The sequence below is a fragment of the Heptranchias perlo genome, chromosome 5 (genome assembly GCF_035084215.1).
Source record: "Heptranchias perlo isolate sHepPer1 chromosome 5, sHepPer1.hap1, whole genome shotgun sequence".
Classification (NCBI taxonomy): Eukaryota; Metazoa; Chordata; class Chondrichthyes; order Hexanchiformes; family Hexanchidae; genus Heptranchias; species Heptranchias perlo.
The window spans coordinates 15120113-15142924 of NC_090329.1; the positions used below are offsets into that span (position 1 = coordinate 15120113).

The 22812-nt window shown below is 45.8% G+C and overlaps 1 protein-coding gene across 4 annotated transcripts in view; it reads right to left on the bottom strand.

Moving 5' to 3' along the window:
- The window catches only part of LOC137321595 (adhesion G protein-coupled receptor B3-like), a 261507-nt gene that overhangs the window by 120497 nt on the left and 118198 nt on the right, over window positions 1–22812 (bottom strand). For all 4 annotated transcript variants that reach the window (XM_067984040.1, XM_067984039.1, XM_067984038.1 and 1 more), the window contains 2 exons: window positions 19235–19338; window positions 17813–17915 (listed from right to left, as the gene is read on the bottom strand). In XM_067984040.1, coding sequence (XP_067840141.1) covers window positions 17813–17915; window positions 19235–19335 — 204 coding nt within the window. In that variant the 5' untranslated portion in view covers window positions 19336–19338. The remainder of the gene's footprint in view (window positions 1–17812; window positions 17916–19234; window positions 19339–22812) is intronic.

Here is a 22812-nt window from a genome sequence, read left to right on the forward strand (position 1 = left end):
CCTGTCCTAAAATCGCCTCATGTGGCTGGGTGTCAAATTTTGTTTGATAACGCTCCTGTGAAGCCCCTTGGGATGTTTTACTAGGTTAAAGGCGCTGTATAAATGTACGTTGCTGTTGTTGTTGAAGGACGAGGTTAGGCGGGGTCACCAAAAGCTTCGTTGAAGAGATGGGGTTTGAGGAAGTTTTTAAAGGCGGAAGAGAAGTGGAGAGGTTTAGGAACCGAATCCCAGGGAGTAGGACCCAAGTGTCTGAAGGTAACTTAATGCCTTAAGTTACTGCATTAGCTAGCTGGTTTAGTTGTGCAGCAAATGGTATTTCATTGAATAAGTCAAGCAAAATCCAAGTTCTGAATACACAGGTCTGATTCATTGGGCGGGTGCAAGGAGTAGCACTCATAGGGAGCACAGGACAGGCGATCGCTGGCCTACCGCCCCTGATTTTCTGTGCATTCATTTTAATAGACATGAAATCAGGAGTTGCAGGCCTGTTGCCTGCTGGGAACATCCAAATCCAGAACCAGCCCTAGAATCTGTGACTTGTTCCTGCCACTATCGTTGACTGTACAGACTTCACTGCAGGAATGTTGGGTCTTCCCACCATCACCAAGTACTGTAGCACACTGCTGCTTTAACCTCAAACATGAAACAATGCTTTAATCTCTTATTGAATGTTGCCTCTTATGCTCTTATGAAACATTGGCATCTCAGAATAAGAAAATATGTACTGTACAAATACATGAAAAACAAATCAATGGCTTCCCAAAAATAAACTTCTTGTGACATTAGCCAACATAATTCCGTGGGGTGTCTGTGTTATCTGTAAGTTCGGCTGCACATAGTGACACCACTATTCCCGGCCAGAATGGAGATTGGGTAATTTCCCCGTCAATCATGCCTGGAGACAGCACTACTTTAAGTGACTGGAATTGATTTTACGCACATAGTTTATATGTAACTATCCTCCACTCACTGCAATTTGCTGGAGAAATCGCCCTGCTTTTATCGGAAGAAGTTGCTGTAATTTCAGTCAAGAATAGAAAAACAGAATATTTTTAAATGAGAAACTACTAAATGTTGGTATTCAGAGAGATTTGGGTGTCCTCATACAAGAAATACAAAAAGTTAGCATGCAAGTACAGCAGGCAATTAGGAAAGCAAATGGCATGTTGGCCTTTATTGCAAGGAGTTGGAGTACAAGAGTAAGGAAGACTTATTACAATTGTACAGGGCTTTGATGAGACCACACCTGGAGTACAGTGTATAGTTTTGGTCTCCTTGTCTAAGGAAGGATATACTTGCCTAAGAGGTGGTGCAACAAAGGTTCACTAGATTAATTCCTGGGATGAGAGGGTTGTCCTATGAGGAGAGGTTGAGTAGAATGGGCCGATACTCGCTGGAATTTAGAATAATGAAAGGTGATCTCATTGAAGATGAGGGGGCTTGTCAAGCCCCCTCAAGATTCTGAGGGGGCTTGACATGGTAATGCTGAGGGGTTGTTTCCCCTGGCTGAAGAGTCTAGAGCTAGGGGGCATAGTCACAGGATAAGGGGTCGGCCATTTAAGACTGAGATGAAGAGGTATTTCTTCACTCAGAGGGTTGTGAATCTTTGGAATTCTCTACCCAGATGCTCAGTCGTTTATATTCAAGGCTGAGATAGATAGATTTTTGGACTCCAGGGGAATCAAGGGATATGGGGATCCGGCGGGAAAGTGGAGTTGAGGTCGAAGATCAGCCATGATCTTATTGAATGGCAAAGCAGGCTCGAGGGGCCATATGGCCCACTCCTACTCCTATTTCTTCTGTTCTTATGAGTTCTGTTTGCTGTAGTTTGTAGAGATTCTTTTTAAATAGACTCTGTAGACTGTTTGCTGTAGTGCGTGTTTAAATACACTCGGTTTGCTGAATAAATAGACTTTATTTTCAGTAAAATAGACTGTTTGATGTGAGTCCTGCCGGAAGCCCCGCCCCGCCTCCAACTCCAACTCATTGGCTGACACAGTGGTGTCTATACTCTGCCTATTTGGCCTCTCAATAGAGATTGGTGCAGAAAGAACTAAACTGAGAGAACAATTTTAAATGCTAAAATGCAAATAGAGTAAAACACAAATAATAATAAATACAGCTATAAAATAAACATAACGAGAACAGAACATTCTTAACTGAAACCTTAATTACCAAAAAGCAATGTTAGCAAATTTCTGAATAACTAAGAATGCAAGAAAGTATCTTAGAAATTAAGCATTGAACAAAAAAAGAGCCTATTTGATCCACTGAGCTGTTCTTTCAACAGGCCGTGAAACGAACTTCCCATATCGCAGGCTCTACCCAACTTATGTAACCTGTAAAGGGAGGTGAATAACCACAGGTTAAAACTTCTGGGCAAAGTAAACAAGTGGAATTTTTCCCTGAGGAAATCAGGTGAAACTGCAGAAAATGTAGAAATACGATAAGAACATTTATCCCGTCATTTAAGCCCTCATTCAGAATCCACACAGTATATTTTTTTACTTTCTTCCAGTCTTTACATGAATCTTCTATCCTTCTGCTCCCTATTGATTTAGTAATCTGACCAATTCTGTTTTAAGTATACCAACAAAAGTAAAGATACACTGCACCAGATGCAAATAATTAAGTTTGGAGTAAAATTTCCTGCTTTGATTGTGAATGGGATTGGGAAGGAAACTTCAGTCTTCGAAAAGTTTCTTATTCAGTTTGTGGTTTCTTGCGTTGACAATCGTCTTCCCCTCTTCTGCTTCAACTCAGGTGAACGCTCCGCATCTACCGATCAATTCCTTTCATAAATGCCACAACCTTAAACATCTCCCCAAAATGTTCTGCAGCACATAGGTTGGAGAATGACCTTTTGTGCAATTTCTCCCAATTTATCATTGTGCTATTCTGAGTGCTGTGAGAGTTTATTGGAGTAGAACTTCGCTTGGGCCCGATTTCCCAGAATGGGCGCTGCCCAGGCGATGTGCCCCCTAACCGTGAGGGCCCCGGGCCTCATTTCAACCGTTCAGGTGCCTGGGAGTGCCTGGAACACCTTCATGGGTAGCTCGCCCATTTCAGCAGATGAATTTTGGGCTGCCTGTCTCGTCGGTAGCGGCCCTCAGTTAAGTGCCGGGGTTGGGGGGAGGGAGGGGGGGAAGGAAAGCAGGAGGGGCGGGATGGCAGCTGGCAGGAGTGCTGCGGGGCCAGAAGAGGCATTCTTGCTCCTTCTGGCTCCACGTGAATTTAAAAACAGAATTAAAACACCTGCTCCGCTCAGGGCAACCCAATTTCTCAGAAGGGCCAGAAAAACAGCCATTAGGCCCCTGATTAGCACATGTGAGGGGCCTACCACCTGTTTTAGGCGATCGTCCAAGACCAATCTCGACCCCATTATCTATGGATTAAATGTTCTGTCTTTTCTACTCAGAAGGGGAAAAAAATCCTTTAAACTGCTTTTGTAGAAAAAGAAAGACATGTTCTGCTTTCTACATGATGACAGGAGTAAGGATATACTAGTGCCTTCATTGCAAACACATGATTGGATTGTCCCTTCTATTTGTGTTGGAAGGATAACACTTTTGTATTTGGGAATTGCTGACCTTTTCTGCAATGCAGTTTAGATTTTCTATGGCAAACTGCAGATTGTAAATAGGAGCAGCCTCTCGAGCCTGTTCCACCATTCTATTAGATCATGACTGATCTGTATCTCAACTCGATTTATCTGCCCTCACTCCATATTACTTGACATCCTCATGAAACAAAAATCTATCGACGGGAACATAGGTACAGGAGCAGGTATTCTTGTATTGTTAAAGGAAAAAAAGTCCCCAAAAGTAAAACACCGCTCAGCTGTGATGTTACATCATTTGCAGACAGACCTTAATTACCAATTACGTTCCAGCAAGGCTGCTGCTTTAGGCACAGCTATATTTTTGAAGTGAAGGACAGCGTCGCACTCGTAGTTGGCTGTAACATGAAAGAACCACACATTGCTCACGGTGCAAACATTAAAAACCTTTCTTGGTACAAAGAATGTTAACACAGCAGCATTGGGAATATTCACGTAAAAGTTTGATGGGTTGCTAAAAATTATTCAGGATGTATGTCACTACAAGTTTGCAGTAACACACTTTAGCTGAAACTGGTTTACCTCAGCAGGGTTTTGTAAATGCAAGTGAACTGAATAGTTACAAATTAGAATATTTGCTAAAGTTATCAAATTCCCCTGTGCATGTGCAAGAATGGTTACATGACAAAATATAAGTATACAAGAAGGAATATCGGTGACATTTGTAGACTTTGTGAGAAAGAATGGCTGACGTATGACAATTTTAGCTGTGGGAGGATTCTCATAATTAGGTCACAATGAGCACTGAAACATAGGAACATGGGGGATTTGACAAGGCACACGGATTGTTTGAGATTGATACAGCAATTAGCAGCATAACATCCTCAAATATACACCTACCTTCAAGCTCACAATTACTATTAATTTTTTTTTATTATTATGCTACAATATTGTCAATTCAGATATCCTGCTCTGAGATTCGGGCTTCTGAGATTGAAAGGTACTCAGATGTACCCCTGCACTCGATTTCTCCAGCAAACTGAATAAGAAAATACCTAATCAAGGGGAGGTGGGCTAATTAAGTAAATGAGCAAAGGAATGGCGAATGGACTTAGACGGAGGCAACTGTAGGGTTAAGTATATCGGAACCGGAAGCAGAAACGTGTGTACGCGGTGAAGGAATGTCCATGAGGAAAGGGGGAAAACATGAAAGGATTTGAGTCAGATTACTGAACATTCACCGAAAGTACACTGTCAGTCGGAAGCTGTTGTGAAAGGAACACAAGAAAGCGTAGAAACATAGAAAATAGGAGCAAGAGTAGGCCATTCGGCCCGTTGGGCCTGCTCCGCCATTCAAAATGATCATGGCTGCAGTCCACTCCTTCAGTCAGGCCGATCGCGGAGTCTACCAAACCAAGTAACTGTTCACCTCAGCTCCTGCCGGGTTACAATAAGCAAAACAGGATGTTCAATATGTTGGTCCTTTCTTTAAAAAAATTGTAATAGTTAATTACAATCTTTGGTTTGCTTTTGAGACACATTGCGAAAGTTAAGTGCCACACAGAACAGGATTTCAGCCAAGAAAACGGTCAAAAGGTGCTTGGGGGAGGGAGGGGTCATAGAGATAAGAACAACTTTCGAGTGGTCTTATCTCTGCTGCTCCCTGTACCTTAATACATGTAAATGAGGCTGTCTGTTCACTTTGATGAGAACTACATTTAAATGTAGTGCAGACTGATGGACAAAGGTCTCCTCTCCCAGCCACGTGCAAGGAGTGTAATTGCAACAAGTGTGGCTAGTCTTAGGCCAGCAAAGGAGTGCAGCATGAAGAATTCTCATCATTCAGAACTAACTGTCACAAAACTGGCCTTGTCACATACGTGATGGTAAGGATGGCTCGTGTGAGAAATGCAAGGAACACACTGTTGCAGTAAGAGATGTGTTCTGAGATTGGGGTTATAGCTGTGTATTGCCAGGCTATTTCTTAGCAACTGACCCACTTGACCTTGGTGCTGAACACATTTTCCATGACTCACTTGATGAGCACAAAATGTTTCCCCCCAGAAAAATTAAGGCAAGGTACAAATGAGTTTCCAGTTGGAGATTATTTTAGGATTATAGACTTTACACTGATAATGGCACATTCTCACAAGTGAATGAATTTCAGTGGATATCAAGCCCAGTTATAAATACTCTACAGACAGTAATATTTATATTTTATGACTACTGAAGCCTGATTGAATGTTCTTTCTGGAAACAGATTTATGTCTGTGTTAGCTGTGGATAATGTAGGGTCTAAGGCTGATTACAATCTGTAACGTCACTGGATCATCCGATATACGAGTGTTACTGATGCAACTGGGCACCTTTAAGCCATCTCCATGGTTTTAAAATTCTCATCCTTGTTTTCAAATCCCTCCATGGCCTCGCCCCTCCCTATCTCTGTAAGCTCCTCCAGCCTGACAACCCTCAGAGATCTCTGCGCTCCCCCATTTCTGGCCTCTCGTGCATTCCCGATTTTCATCGCTCCACCACTGGTGGCCGTGCCTTCAGCTGCCTGGGCCCTAAGCTCCGGGATTCCCTCCCTAAACTGCTCCGCCTCGCTACCTCTCTCGTCACCTTTAAGATGCTCCTTAACACCTACCTCTTTGACCAAGCTTTTGGTCACCTGTCCTAATATCTCATGTGGCTTACGCTCCTATGAAGCGCCTTGGGACATTTTACAATGTTAAAGGCGCTATATAAATGCAAGTTGTTGTTGTTGTCTACATGCCGAGGAAGAACGTGGAATGTAAGGTGAGACAAATATTCTCCCAACTTGCTCAATTGATCTTTGCAAGGTGCAGGAAGCAACATTGCAAAACGTTCCCTCGGGGGAATAAATGGGTTGGTCCTTTCTTTAAAAAATATTGTAGTAATTAATTGTGATCTCTAGTTGCTCTTGGGACCATGGGACCGCAGATTATACATTTCAGTGCAAGGAACAAGCTTGATGGGTCGAACGGTCTTTTCACCTTCAGTACTCCTGCTTCTGAGTCAGAAGGTTCTGGGTTCAGGTCCCACTCAAGAGACTTGAGCACATAATCTAGACTGACACTTTAGTGCAGTGCTGAGGGAGTGCTGCACTGTCGGAGGTGCCGTCTTCTGGATCAGTTTAAACCGAGGCCCCGTCTACCCTCTCAGGTGGACATAAAAGATCCCATGGCACTATTTTGAAGAAGAGCAGGGGGGCTCTCCTCAGTTTCTGGTCAATATTTATCCCTCAACCAACATCACTAAAAAAGATTATTTGGCCATTATCTTGTTGCTGTTTGTGGGCCCTTGCTGTGCGCAAATTGGCTACCGCGTTTCCTACATTACAACAGTGACTGCACTTCAAAAAGTACTTCATTGGCTGAATTACACTTTGAGATGTCCTAAGGCCGTGAAAGGCTTTATATGAATGCAAGTCTTTCATTCTACTTAGGTTCATTTTTAGTTTACTGGACCCCTGTGCCAGTGTTCCATCATGTTTAGCCGTGTTCTGAATTTCAGAAGAAGCGTGAAAGTCCAGGTTGTGGACCTAACATCAATCACCATAAAAGCGAAGATCTCCTTTGTTTTTTTTTGTCTGAATACTGAGAAGGATCTCTCCCACTCCACGCCCACACCCGCTTGGTAATGAGGAAAATGAGGATAGACCTAGTAATTACAGGCCAGTCAGTCTAACCTCGGTGCTGGGCAAATTATTGGAATCAATTCTGAGAGACAATATAAACCGTCATTTAGGAAGACACGGATTAATCAAGGACAGTCAACATGGATTTGTTGTGGGAAGGTCGTGTCTGCCTACTTGATTAAAATTTTTGAGGCAGTAACAAGGAAGGTCGAAGAGGGTAACTCATTTGATGTAGTGTACATGGATTTTAGCAAGGCTTTTGAGAAGGTCTCACATGGCAGACTGGTCAAAAAAGTACAAGTCCATGGGATCCAAGGGAAAGTGGTTAGTTGGACCCAAAATTGGCTCAGTGACAGGAAACAAAGGGTGATGGTTGGCGGGTGTTTTTGCAACTGGAAGGCTGTTTCCAGTGGGGTTCCGCTAAGGCTCAGTACTAGGTCCCTTGCTTTTTGTGGTATATATTAATGATTTGGACTTGAATGTGGGGGGCTTGATCAAAAATTGGCCATGTGGTTGATAGTGAGGAGGAAAGCTGTTGACTGCAGAGAGATATCAATGGATTGGTCAGGTGGGTGGAAAAATGGCAAATGGAATTCAATCCAGAGAAGTGTGAGGTAATGTATTTGGGGAGGGCAAACAAAGTAAGGGAGTACACAATAAATAGGAGGATAATGAGAGGTGTAGAGGAACAAACGGACCTTGGAGTGTATGCCCACAGATCCCTGAAGGTAGCAGGACAGGTAGATATGGTGGTTAAAAAGGCATTCGGGACACTTTCCTTTATTAGCTGAGGTATAGAATATAAGAGCAGGGAGGTTATGCTGGAACTGTATAAAACATTAGTTAGGCCACAGCTTGAGTACTGCGTACAGTTCTGGTCACCACATTACAGGAAAGATGTGATTGCACTAGAGAGGGTACAGAGGAGGTTTATGAGGATGTTGCCAAGGCTGGAGAATTTTAGCTAGGAGATAAGATTGGATAGGCTGGGGTTGTTTTCTTTGAAACAAAGGAGGCTGAGGGGAGATTTAATTGAGGTATATAAAATTATGATAGGACTAGATAGAGTGGATAGGAAGGACCTATTTCCCTTAGCAGAGGGGTCAGTTACCAGGGGGCATAGGTTCAAAGTATTTGGTAGAAGGATTAGAGGGGAGCTGAGGAAAAATGTTTTCACCCAGAGGGTGTGGGGGTCTGGAACTCACTGCCTGAGAGGGTGGGAGAGGCAGAAACCCTCAACTCATTTATAAAGTATTTGGATGTGCACTTGAAGTGCCGTAACCTACAGGGCTACGGACCAAGCGCTGGAAAGTGGCATTAAATTGAACAGCTTTCTCAGCCGGCATGGACACGATGGGCCGAAAGGCCCATTTCTGTGCCGTAACTTTCTATGATTCTATGATATAATGCAAATTACTGAGGGAGAATAGAGGTGTACCAGGGATGAATTGGTGGCATTGCGCATTGTAGATGCCAAGTGTGGCACCATGGTGTAGCAGATGACTGCTGTCAGCTGCGTTGCTATGTGAGGAAGCCAAGCCGAGTTAGGCTCTTGCCCGCATCGAAACAGGGTAAACTGGAGGGAGAGCTGCTCACTCCGTCGGTAGCACTTTTCGCCTCTGAATCAGAGGTTGTGGGTTCAAGTCCCACTTCAGAGACTCGAGCACAAAAATCTAGGCCGGCACTCCCAGTGCAGTACTGAGGGAATGCTGCACTGTCGGAGGTGCCGTCTTTCAGATGAGACGTTAAACCGAGGTCCCGTCCACCCTCTCAGCTGGACGTAAAAGATCCCATGGCACTATTTTGAAGAAGAGCAGGGGAGTTCTCCTTGTTGTCCTGGCCAATATTCAACCCTCAACCGACATCACGAAAAACAGACTATCTGGTCATAATCACATTGCTGTTTATGGGATCTTGCTGCGTGCAAATTGGCTGCCACGTTTCCTACATTATAACAGTGACTACACTTCAAAAGTACTTCACTGGCTGTAAAGCACTTTGGGACATCCTGAGGTCGTGAAAGGCGCTATATAAATGCAAGTTCTTTCTTTTTTCTTGTTTCTCACATAGCTCCCTGTGGCCAATTATACAGCAGAACAGACAGAGGCCGCGGAGTAGGTTATCTGTTCTCCTTCTCAGTCTCGGATGGTCCACTGCATGGGGAGATTCAAGAAAGGGACGGAGGAGGGAAAATAGCTCACAAAGTGGGTGAATCATTGCCAAACGTATAAAGGAAATTATTTTTTCATTTTCATGTGGCGACAATTTTTATTTCCACAGGTATGACAACACAATGATAACGTAATTTTGTAAAACAGTTTTCCTTGACTTTTGAGGGGCAAAAAGCTATTAGATTACTCATTCAAATTCATTTTGTTCAGCTGAGAACACACAAGTATTAGGAATAGAACATGTCAAAGCCAGCACTGATATGAAAAAATATCTCCACTTGTAAATTATCTAGTCAACCTCACTGCTGGAGATATTTATCCTATCTCCCTGCTGGCCTGACATATCCCCTGTAACTTTCATTTGTAAATATCAGAAACCAACTGGCAATAACTAACTCAAAGAGATGTTTTTGGATTGCATCTCGCCCTTTGAATACTGAATTTTCAAAAATAGCCTGCATCTGGTGCTTGCCAAGTCTGTGTAAGATCTGGTAAACTGCAATTTTTTTATAATGACGTATTATTTTACAATTGTCTTCCCCTTTCTCTCCTGAGGTGCTGGCTCACACGAGGGTACAGTCCCCACAGCTGGTCTGTATCGCACCCAACTGGCCGTTTGCCATGTGTGAGCCTGGGCGATGAGTTTAGGCTATTCGATCATGATGGGAATCACAGCCACGTCTGACTCTGTCCTCACCCAATGTCCACTCATGCACACTTCCCAACAGGGGCAAAACTGACCGAAGAAATGGACGCCTTTGGGGACCACGCCTATCCGTGCTGCTATCTAAAGCAGGAGATGTAATGGCAGGCCGTAGCAGTAGATGCCTAATGCGAAGCTGGATGGGAACGAGGGCAACGTCCAAACGCTATTTAAAGCTTAAGTTATGATTTGTTAATAGGGAGATCTGACTGAAGGTTCAGCTGCCTTAATTTGATAGCTGGTTCATTAGCACAGTTATTTCAAGCAAGTGACAGGCCTGTCAGTCATGGTTCTTGTTCCCAAATACTATCATTTGGAAACCCGTAGCCAAGCTTCTGTGTCAGCCCCTACTGTTAGGACAGTTGAGATCAGTTCACTCGGCGCAAACTGGGAACTGAACATGACACCTTTCTGATCTGTGTGATTCAGTAGTGCACCATGTGGTGTGTATACCCACTGTGCCAGCGGAAAAGAGTGTGCCACAACAACAACAACTCGCATTTATATAGCGCCTTTAACGGAATAAAACGTCCCAAGGCGCTTCACAGGAGCAATTATCAAACAAAAACTGACACCGAGCCACATAAGGAGACATTAGGACAGATGCCCAAAATCTTGATCAATGAGGTAGGTTTTAAGGAGGGTCTTAAAGGAGGAGAGAGAGGTAGAGAGGCGGAGAGGTTTATGGAGGGAATTCCAGAGCTTAGGGCCTAGGCAGCTGAAGGCACGGAGCCAATGGTGAAGGGATGGAAGTGGGGGATACTCAAGAGGCCAGAGTTGGAGGAGCGCAGAGATCTCAGAGGGTTGTAGGGCTGGAGGGGGTTACAGAGATAAGGAGGGGCGAGGCCATGGAGGGATTTGAACACGAGGATGAGAATTTTAAAATCGAGGCATTCCCGGACCGGGAGCCAATGTAGGTCAGCGAGCACAGGGGTGAAGGGTAAATAGGACTTGGTGCGAGTTAGGATACGGGCAGCAGAGTTTTAGATGAGCTCAAGTTTATGGAGGGTGGAAGATGGGAGGCCGGCCAGGAGAACATTGGAATAGTCGAGTCTGGAGGTAACAAAAGGCTGGGCCTCATATCTTGAAGTTGATCAGATGACAAGGAACTGACCGTAGAGGAGTACTGATCGGGAAAATGAAGAGCAGCCTGGGTGCCCTATTCTCCAGTCCGCACTCCCCATCAAGCGAGGTTCTGTTCTGGCAGCACAGACTATATTATATTGAATAAACAAATGAATGTCAGTAAAACAAAAGCAAAATACTGCGGATGCTGAAAATCTGAAAAAAAACAGAATATGCTGGAAAACACTCAGTAGGTCAGGCAGCATCTGAGAGAGAAACAGAGTTAACGGCTCCCATAATTACGGAGCGAGTAGGGGAACATGTTTGCTGGGGCGGGGGGGGCAGGCAACCCGGAAATCCCGGGCGTGCGGAGCTCCTGTCGAATTTAACGGCAGGACCTCCTTATCGTTTTTTAATTCCGTTTCCCGTCCGGCTGCCGGCCAGATTGAAGGCTGGCTGTCTGCTGGGCGGGAAAGCCTGCGGTAGAAGGCCGCAGCCGGGGAGTGTGGTGACGGCCCCCGGCAATCAGCACAGATTGCGGGGCATAATGGGTGGGGTCGGATATTCAATCGGGAGGGAGCGAAAGATCACGGGTTGAAGGTGAGGTTGGGGGTCTGCAAAGATCACAGGGCAGAAGGGGGAGTCAGCGGATTGAGGGGTAGAAGGGGGGAGTCGGCAGATCGTGGGACAGAAAGCTTGGGATCGCGGGTTTGGAGGGGGAGGGGGGTGTCGGCCGATTGCGGCAACAAGAAGATGCGATCGGCAGAAGGTTTGCTTGAGGGGCTGGCGGGGGGGGGGAACTTGCCGGGAAAAAGCACTTGACGGCTCGATCCGGCTGCTCCCATCTCCATTTTGCTGCTGGATTTCCGGAGTCCCAGGAAACACGGCCGGCCAGCATTAAATTTATATCAGGCTCCCAACTGCACTATGGGAACCTGATTTAAATATTATAATGAGATGTCCCGCCACGGCAACGGGCTTGTATGCAGCGGGTTGGGGACCTTGTTGCGTGATTTTTCATTCTTAACCCCCATCGTGTGGGGGGAGGGGTTAATATCGACCCCAATGTTTCAGGTCGATGACCTTTCATCGGAACAGGTGAACGGTCTTTGACCTGAAACGTTAACTCTTGTTTCTCTCTCTCCACAGATGCTGCCTGACCTGCTGAATGTTTTCCAGCATAGTTTGTTGTAATTTTAAATAAATGTCAGTGACTGCATTAAGATGAGGACTGGGCGTTATAATGGACAGGGGGGGGCCTCTCACAGCAACTACCGCGCGTTCTGCTGGTTTTCTGCCCAGGAGTTAAAATTCTTCCTCCATAGTGTCCGGTACACCCGGCCAGCATAATCCGGGTAGTGTTTGTTGTACTTATCTATCGGCTATGCCGACTACTTGCCCACAGAGTTTTCCCGGGCGATTGTGGTGCCTGCTCTGGTAGGTATGTGGGCAAAAGGCAGCTCCCAATGTGCATAATCTTGTAGTTGACATTTTCATACAGCATCTCGCCAGTTCAAGGTGCTCCACCCAGCCTGGCCCAACACTACCAGAACACTGGGTCTCGGTGCAGTCAGAGCTGCACTGGGCTTTGACGCCCCGTGTTGGAATTTGGACACTGGATTCAAATTTAACTTAAGCATAAATATGGTGTGAAAATCTTTACTTTTAAAAGGGGCGCGAAGCTGATTACTGGAAGACAGTAGGGGGACACACTCCAACACCGTGCTGGACCTGGCCTGGAAGTAGTCCATGTTGACAATCACATGTGGTTTTAAAAAAAAGTGAAAGTTCAATGAGGTAATGTTCTCCAATAACTGACAGGCTTCATTTGATGAATCACAGCTACCCCCGGCCCCAAACCAAAAGAAAAATCCATCTGCCTGTTTTGACTCTCGGTTACTTGTAAATTTGCCTTCACTTCCGTCCCTTTGGCATTTCTGCTAGCTGTCGGAAGTTAAGCATATGTGCAGTCAATTCATTGATGACACGAGCATTACTTGAAGCAGTGCCACAACTGTGACATCAGTGGAATATTCTGCCACTGCCTCCTTCACTCTTTGTTTGAAATAGAATCATAGAATCTTACAGCACAGGAGGCCGCCATTCGGCCCATCCTGCCTGTGCCTGCTCTTTCCCCATAACCCATGGAATTTTCTCCCATTCAAGTATTTATCCAATTCCCCTTTGAACGTTATTATTGAATCTGCTTCCACCACTCTTTCAGGCAGTGCATTCCAGATCATAACAACTCGCTGTGTAAAACAATTTCTCCTCAACTCGTCTCTGGTTCTTCTGCCAAGTATTTTCAATCTGTGTCCTCTGGTTACTGATCTTTCTGCCACTGGAAACAGTTTCTCCTTATTTACTGCCAAGGCTCTTCACAGGAGCATTATCAGACAATATTTGACACCGAGCCACATGAGATATTAGGATATGTGACCAAAAGCTCGGTCAAAGAGGTAGGCTTTAAGAAGCGTCTCAAATGAGGAGAGGGAGCGAGGCAGGGAGGTTTAGGGAGAGAATTCCAGATCTTAGGGCCTAGACGGCTAAAGGCGTGGCCACCAATGGAGGGACGAAGGAAATCGGGGATGCACAAGAGTCCTGAATTGGAGGAATGCAGAGGTCTCAGAGGGTTGCAGGGCTGGAGAAAGGTTACAGAGATAGGGAAGGGCGAGGTCATGGAAGGATTTGAACATGGAGGGATTAGTATTCCAGCGTTGCTGGATCGGGAGCCAATGTCAGTCAGTGAGCATATGGGTGATGGGTGAACAGGACGTGGTGCGAGTCAGGTTACGGACTGCAGTGCTTTGGATGAACTGAAGTTTACGGAGGGTGGAAAATGGGAGGCCGGCCAGGGGAGCATTGGAATAATTGAGTTCAGAGTACTCAAGTAACAAAAGCATGGATGAGGGTTTCACTAGCAGATGGGCTGAGACAGGGGCAGAGACAGGCAAAAGTATGGAGGTGGAAGTAGGCGGTCTTGGAGATGGCGAGGATATGTGGTCGGAAGTTCAGCTCAGGGTCAAAGAGGACACCAAGGTTGTGAACAGTCCGGTTCAGCCTTAGATGGAATCGGTGGCTAGGGAACGGAGTTTGTGGTGGGGGCCAAAGACAATGGCTTCGGTCTTCCCAGTATTTATTTGGAAGAAACTTCTGCTCATCCAGTACTGGATTAATAAACCTCGACTTCCAGCTCTGAGTATCTCCATGGGGGTCACCAATATGGAAGCAATAACGGGAGGATACATGACACGACCAGTTGGATGTGATGTTAATCCAATGGACCTTCCTGAATAACCATGGGAAATAGAGACATTATTGTTTTGATGATGGAGATTAAACCTGCATGCGGTGGAAGAGCTTCTGTGATGTTCCAGTAACTCAGTCCAATTGTTCTGCACAATAAGAAGTATCGTATCCAGCAGCTCTGGAGACCCAAACATGACTGAGTCCAAATCTTCAACAAGATCACAAGATAATTACAGATGAGGAAGTTCATTCGGCCTATCTTGGTTCATCCACCCAGAGAGATACTCATACTCCAAACATCCAACGGTTTCTTAAATGATTCCAGGGTTTTTGCTTCCACTACTCTATGTGGAAGTCCAGTCCACACATTGATCACTCTCTGTGTGAAGAATTAATCTCCTGATATCAAACCTAAAGATCACCTCTTAGACAACTTGGGGGTGGGGGTGGGTGGCCGTGAAATTGCGCTTGGGCGGGGGACGCAAAGCAGGCAGTATCGCCACTGGGCAGGGGACGCAAAGCAGGCAGTATCACCGCTGGGAGGGGGACACAAAGCAGGCAGTATCACCGCTGGGAGGGGGACACAAAGCAGGCAGTATCACCGCTGGGAGGGGGACACAAAGCAGGCAGTATCTCCGCTGGGAGGGGGACACAAAGCAGGCAGTATCTCCGCTGGGAGGGGGACACAATGCAGGCAGTATCTCCGCTGGGAGGGGGACACAAAGCAGGCAGTATCACCACCGGGAGGGGGACACAAAGCAGGCAGTATCACCGCTGGGAGGGGGACACAAAGCAGGCAGTATCACCGCTGGGAGGGGGACACAAAGCAGGCAGTATCACCGCTGGGAGGGGGACACAATGCAGGCAGTATCACCACTGGGAGGGGGACACAATGCAGGCAGTATCACCACTGGGAGGGGGACACAATGCAGGCAGTATCACCACCGGGAGGGGGACACAATGCAGGCAGTATCTCCGCTGGGAGGGGACACAATGCAGGCAGTATCACCACCGGGAGGGGGACACAATGCAGGCAGTATCTCCGCTGGGAGGGGGACACAAAGCAGGCAGTATCACCACCGGGAGGGGGACACAAAGCAGGCAGTATCACCGCTGGGCGGGGGACACAATGCAGGCAGTATCACCGCTGGGAGGGGGACACAAAGCAGGCAGTATCACCACCGGGAGGGGGACACAAAGCAGGCAGTATCACCACTGGGAGGGGGACACAAAGCAGGGAGTGTCACCGCTGGGCGGGGGACACAAAGCAGGCAGTATCACCGCTGGGAGGGGGACACAATGCAGGCAGTATCACCACCGGGAGGGGGACACAATGCAGGCAGTATCACCACTGGGAGGGGGACACAATGCAGGCAGTATCACCACTGGGAGGGGGACACAAAGCAGGCAGTATCACCACTGGGAGGGGGACACAATGCAGGCAGTATCTCCGCTGGGAGGGGGACACAATGCAGGCAGTATCTCCGCTGGGAGGGGGACACAATGCAGGCAGTATCACCACCGGGAGGGGGACACAATGCAGGCAGTATCACCACTGGGAGGGGGACACAATGCAGGCAGTATCACCACTGGGAGGGAGACACAATGCAGGCAGTATCTCCGCTGGGAGGGGGACACAATGCAGGCAGTATCACCACTGGGAGGGGGACACAATGCAGGCAGTATCACCACCGGGAGGGGGACACAAAGCAGGCAGTATCTCCGCTGGGAGGGGGACACAATGCAGGCAGTATCACCACTGGGAGGGGGACACAATGCAGGCAGTATCACCACCGGGAGGGGGACACAATGCAGGCAGTATCTCCGCTGGGAGGGGGACACAATGCAGGCAGTATCACCACTGGGAGGGGGACACAATGCAGGCAGTATCACCACCGGGAGGGGGACACAATGCAGGCAGTATCACCGCTGGGAGGGGGACACAATGCAGGCAGTATCACCACCGGGAGGGGGACACAATGCAGGCAGTATCACCGCTGGGAGGGGGACACAAAGCAGGCAGTATCACCGCTGGGAGGGGGACACAATGCAGGCAGTATCTCCGCTGGGAGGGGGACACAATGCAGGCAGTATCACCACTGGGAGGGGGACACAATGCAGGCAGTATCACCGCTGGGAGGGGGACACAAAGCAGGCAGTATCACCGCTGGGAGGGGGACACAATGCAGGCAGTATCACCACCGGGAGGGGGACACAATGCAGGCAGTATCTCCGCTGGGAGGGGGACACAATGCAGGCAGTATCACCGCTGGGAGGGGGACACAAAGCAGGCAGTATCACCGCTGGGAGGGGGACACAATGCAGGCAGTATCACCGCTGGGAGGGGGACACAATGCAGGCAGTATCACCACCGGGAGGGGGACACAATGCAGGCAGTATCACCGCTGGGAGGGGGACACAATGCAGGCAGTATCTCCGCTGGGAGGGGGACACAATGCAGGCAGTATCACCGCTGGGAGGGGGACACAAAGCAGGCAGTATCTCCGCTGGGAGGGGGACACAAAGCAGGCAGTGTCACCGCTGGGAGGGGGACACAATGCAGGCAGTATCACCGCTGGGAGGGGGACACAAAGCAGGCAGTATCGCAACGGTCACCCGTTCGACCCCCTGTCTGATTTTCACTTCCACTGACTTCACTATAACTGAATATCGGGCGTGTCCTATAACAGTCGGCAGATGCGTTTCTGCCTGTTTTGCATTCCTGCCCATGTCCGATTTCAACCCCCTCCTTTCTATGCTGTAAGGCCCAAGTCTCTCCAGTCTTTCCTCGTAACTCAGACCCCAAACATTGGGAATCAACCTCATGGTTCTTCTCTGCACTGTCTCCAGTGCTTTTAACATACTTATCAACCCAATGGTCTGGCAGCTCAAGTTTGTTTTCTACGTAGCACACATCGTTCTAAGGAAGGCAACAATGAAGCTCGTGTTCACTCATTAACCAATGATGAGTGAAGTCTTTGACACATTTTAGCCGTACCTGAGGTGTCACAAGGACAGCCAATATCTTTGGTTAACTCTTGATGAAAAACCAGCACTGCTTCCATTCAAACATAACATGCCCCATTGTAATACTATTCTTTTTTGATATAACCCGAATCCCTGACCACATTTCTTTGAGTCATAAGTTAATCAAGCTCCTGAGAGGTATTCGCTTCTGCGGAGCCCGTGCTTTACAGCCCAGTGATACAGTGATGTACACCCCATTGATACAGCACACTGCAAAGTACCAAGTGACATTGTGAGACCTTAGATCTAACTGGTGCTATCACTTGGCTTGTGGGGGGCCACGCTGACAGCACAGAGGCCACGCAACCATTTTCTGTTCTACGCCTGACATTTTCAAGTGTAAAAAAAAACCGCTGACTGCAAACGGTTAACTTTGGCACCTTATTCCGAGTCTGCGTTTGTCCAACCACGATGAGGATGTTCGATGAGATGATGGAGAAGCAGAAGTTGATCAGAATGATCGACCTTTCCGATCGGATGTACCTGCACGAACACAACAGAGACCTGCTTTTTAGTTGGGATGGCCCAGGAAAGGTGATTAGTACGTATCTCCGAGATTAATCATCACGAAAATAGAACTGGTACAAAGTCCTAATTTTGTAACTAGCAATTTTGTATTTAACTCAGATAATATAATGTTCCATGACTGAGAATACACCACAAAGAGGTACAAGCACACAGCAGTTTCACAAGAACCAGGCATAAGCGATTAAAGTGATTATTTGTACTTTTTCTTACACAAAGGTAACTGTGCTGCACAGTAATACGTATGCAACAATAAACCATTTAATACTAAGTGATGCATTTTCACTCCAACTGGCAAGTCAGCTTTTATTTATCTAAATTGACTTCTAAATGTTTTTGCTTAATTGTCCTAAACAAAGGACTCCATTATTACATCATTTGCCATACAACATCAATCAACTGATATTATAGATAAGAGCTTTTTGTTTAAGGAATTTCACTGCAGTCTCACTGTCACTAACTGTTGCTGTGGCAAACCATTTTTGTGAGGACAACCCTTTTTGCCTCAGCTCCCCGGAGGGATCAGTTGGTAAACCCACTGCATGCTGTGGCTACAGACCAGAAGGGACCTAGGTTCGATCCCAGGTCTGCATGGAGCTGACCTCCGCTGTGATGGAAGCAGGGTTGCTACAGTCCACCTCAGCAGTCATGGGACAGAGAGGGGGAAAATTAACTATCACCCATTCAAAAATTACCCATTATCCTGATAATTCTCCTGCTATCTAATGCATCCGGTCTGGACTCTGATACCCCTCGTGTTGAAACGGGCAGCTGACACTCACTATCTACTCTTACAGTACAAAGAACGGTCACTTGGGCGAAATACTGTAGTGTTTCTTGGAGCCCTGAAACCATTTCTTAGCCTAGGGCATCCACTTGGTGTTCTTGTTTATTTTAAACAGCTCAAAATAACATCAATCGGAAAATTCAGGACAGGTGGGGGGGAAGAAAATTGGAGAGGGGAAGTAAATCTTTGCCTGGTCGCTATAGAAGCTCTATTTTATAGTCAGTGAGAGAGCCTGAACCTCGATAAGATGAAAGCCTGATTCTGTCAGACCTCTGGTACTGAGAGTAACCTGTACTGTCTCCTAAAAATACTTCTGTACAACTCATGACCAATGTCCCAAGACCTCCTCGAAACATTCAACACTTACCTTAGTCAGAAAATAACTTCACAATGCAATCAGTAAAGGTTGTGCAGCTGTAATTAGGGTTGCTGCACGTTATAAAGCCTATCAGGACAACACTGGGATCAAGTTGAAATCGATGGTACGCACCTCCACAGCACAGCGTAGACCACTGCTAGAGTGATGAGGGCCAAACAGGACAGACCACAACCTATTATTAGTGTGACCGAAGGCATGTCAGCATTCTCCATACTCTGCAGAAGACAACCAGAAACAATTCACATCACAACAAAACTTTTCCTCCTCACAATTAACTTTTTTTATTCATAAAGATTTCTTAAATATATTTGGGCCAAAGACCAGACTCGCGTAATTACATGAAGTGATGAAGCTAGCATTAAAACTGGGGAGTGTTAAAAAGTCTTCAGTTTCTTCAGAAAACCTTACACAAGAAATGTTCTGTATATTCTTCACTTTCTTTGCATTTTATAACATCTATAACATAACAGGGGCATATATCTGTTACACAGCAAGGAGCCGTTATTTACAGGGAAAGTAAACAAAAATGACATTGGGCACAACAGCTCATTACCGCCAAAGACACCGAGCAAGCTAAAGATGTGGCTCACAAGGTGATTTATATCCCTTAGTCATCATGTATCTTATTTATACAACACATCAAATTTCTTTACTATGTGTAAAATTCAATTCCTGCATTTTGTTTTGAACCGGAAACTCATTTTTCTTTTTATTGATTTTTTTTTTGTGTGGAGATAGGAACGATGGCATTTTTGTGTTGTGGTAATACAGACCATCACAGGCGACTGGAATATTTAGCTTCAGTCTGCATCTGCATGGCCATTGCTTGCAATGAGGACAGACTAGAATCATTTGCATGATGACATGTCAATGTAAGTAGGTTGCTGAATGGCAGAATTGGTGATATGTGGTTAAATTGGATTGTTAGCGTGATCTATTCACAAGACTTTCTGTAGGTAAGAAAGTCAACTCCATACTTCTTGTTTTTGTACAAACAGAGTTGACCGCTAATTGGTGTTACTCAGTTCTGCCAGTCCCACAATCAGGATTTGAAATCTAAGAGTTGATAAGTAGTATACTTTTAACAACATCCCATCAACTGGAAAGTATAGCCATGGGAACTGCGGTTTTTACTGAAGCCTGCACTACGACAACTTGCATTAATATAGCTTCTTTAACGTAATAATCTGTCCCAAGACGCTTCACAGGGGCGTTATCAGACAAAATTTGACAACGAGCCACATAAAGAGGTATTAGGACAGGTGACCAAAAACTTGGTCAGAGAGGTAGGTTTTAAGGAGAGTCTCAAAGGAGGAGAGAGAGGTAGAGAGAGGTTAGCAAAGCAACAGTGATGTGCTCTGAAATGGGACATTACTCTTTTGCCCTCTGTCACAAGAGTAATATCCCAAAGCCGGATAGTAACATTAGCAACACTTTTAAGTCTAATGGCATTTTCCTCTGCAGTTATGAGTTGCTAATACCCACTGGAGGCAACAGTCCTTCCTGAGTCTGACTGCATTTATCTTTTAATAACAATGACTTGACTCTAAAATGTATTCAGCAGAAACAATGAGGAATGTAGCATTATTTTGTCACATGATCTGTGCAGGCGCCTTCTCATGTATCAGCTGGATGTTCCTCACTGGAATGGAAGTGATATCATGACTTGTACAATGCACATGGTTGGATGTGGAGCCAGCCAGTTAAACCTCCATAGTGCTGCTCACAAAGAAAAATAATGATTCCTATTGAACATATATACAACAACAGCTTGAATTTATATAGCGCCGTTAACACAGTAAAATGTCCCAAGGCGCTTCACAGGAGCATTATCAAACCAAATTTGACACATAAGGAGATTTAGGACAGGTGACCAAAAGTTTGGTCGAAGAGGTAGGTTTTAAGGAGCATCTTAAAGGAGGAGAGGGAGGTAGAGAGGTTTAGGGAGGGAATTCCAGAGCTTAGGGCCTAGGCAGCTGAAGGCACAGCCGCCAATGGTGGAGTGATTAAAATCGGGGATGCGCAAGAGGCCAGAATTGGAGGAGCGCAGAGATCTCGGAGGGTTGTAGGGCTGGAGGAGGTTACAGAGATGGGGGGGCGAGGCCATGGATGCAGGATACTTTCCCCTTTCTATGTAAGTTGTGGAAAATGGACATTGTTACATTACGTTTCTCTTTGATATGTCGTACTTCTTTTCTCATATGTGTCTGTTAATTTGCCTCTTCAGTTGCATGTTATAACTTGCTTTTAAATGGCATGTTCCTCCTAAAAGTATAAATTTTACCCTTTGTGTGCGTGTGTGCTGCGTGTTGCCATCTGCATCTTTGGTGATTGTTTTTCAATAAGGAATGCTCACATGTGCAACAGATGAAGCTCCTCCAACATGCATGTACGATTGAGCCCAGTAGAAATATGAAGAGGTCAGATAGAAGAAGCACAATGGAGCAGGGATGAAAAATAATACAGGGCAATAAAAAAAATGCAAGACTCTGTCAATCATCACACATATGAGGATGAATAGGACTCTGGTCTGCTGTCCAAAGCAATGAAAAGGGTAACAAGGCCCAAAGTTGGAGGCAAGGAACAAATCTGGGCCCCTGAGACAGTTAGGCCTCTAGAAAGAAACAGTAAGTGTAGAAATGTGTTATATATGGGCAACAATGCAGGCAAGTTTAATGATATTAGGAGCATTCGTTACTTTCTTGTGTTTGTTTTGTTATAAGCACTATTTATTTGGCTATATATAGCAAAGTCAGAAATAAAAATAGCATCTGGAATCATTTTCAAAAATAAATTCAGTGTAGAAATTGCAATCTATCAAGTGATTGCTTTACTGCAAGTTTCTATGGGATCTTCACTGATTTATATTTCAGCGAATCGGAAGCTTACTTATGTTGCTTGTTTGAACCAATCAGAAAGCATGGCACTTGATTTTTATTCTGCTCCAGACAGATTTAGTTGCCACACCTCAGATGTCCCACCCTACAGATTTGATGTCCTATCTTACGGTCTCGAGTTTCGTCCGCATTCGTACCAGAGACTCCCGTAATCTGGGCGCAAACCAATTTCGTGGTTTAAAAGATGGTGGCTGTTTTGAGCGTGAGTTACAAGTATAACTACAACGTGCTCAAGTTTCCATTTTATGTCCGTCCATTAAACCCTCCGCCCAAACGAATCTCCGCCCACAAAACTGGCCACGCCCCGACTCTCCAAGACGAGTATCCTCCAGTTGTGGTTGTTTGAGGGTCTCTCAACATTGCCACCAGATTTTCAGGCGCAACAGGAAACAAAGTCATTTTTCTGTTCATTTAATTGCAATTTTTTGAGCGTTTTTAAAAAATGTATCCCCACTGAGACCTGCTCTGTTATTTTCTGTTTCTTTGAATGGATTTTTATGGCACATCAAAAATCGAAAAGCTTCCCCCACTGAAACCTGCTGTGCCTGATGGGCATGAATGATGGTTAAATGAGCTGAAACTTAAATTTTAAGACTCAAAAAGAAATATACTGGGGTGGGTTCGGCGTATCTTTGGGCCCCGATTGTTTCTGCTGATTTATGCCCATTTACGCCCATTTTAAGCTCTGGCCTATTCTAATGAGATTGGGAGGATACTTGAATGTAACTTGACATAGGCAAAATGAGGCAACACTGGGCGCATTTTGGGGTCTAACTTCCGGGTTACGCCCAT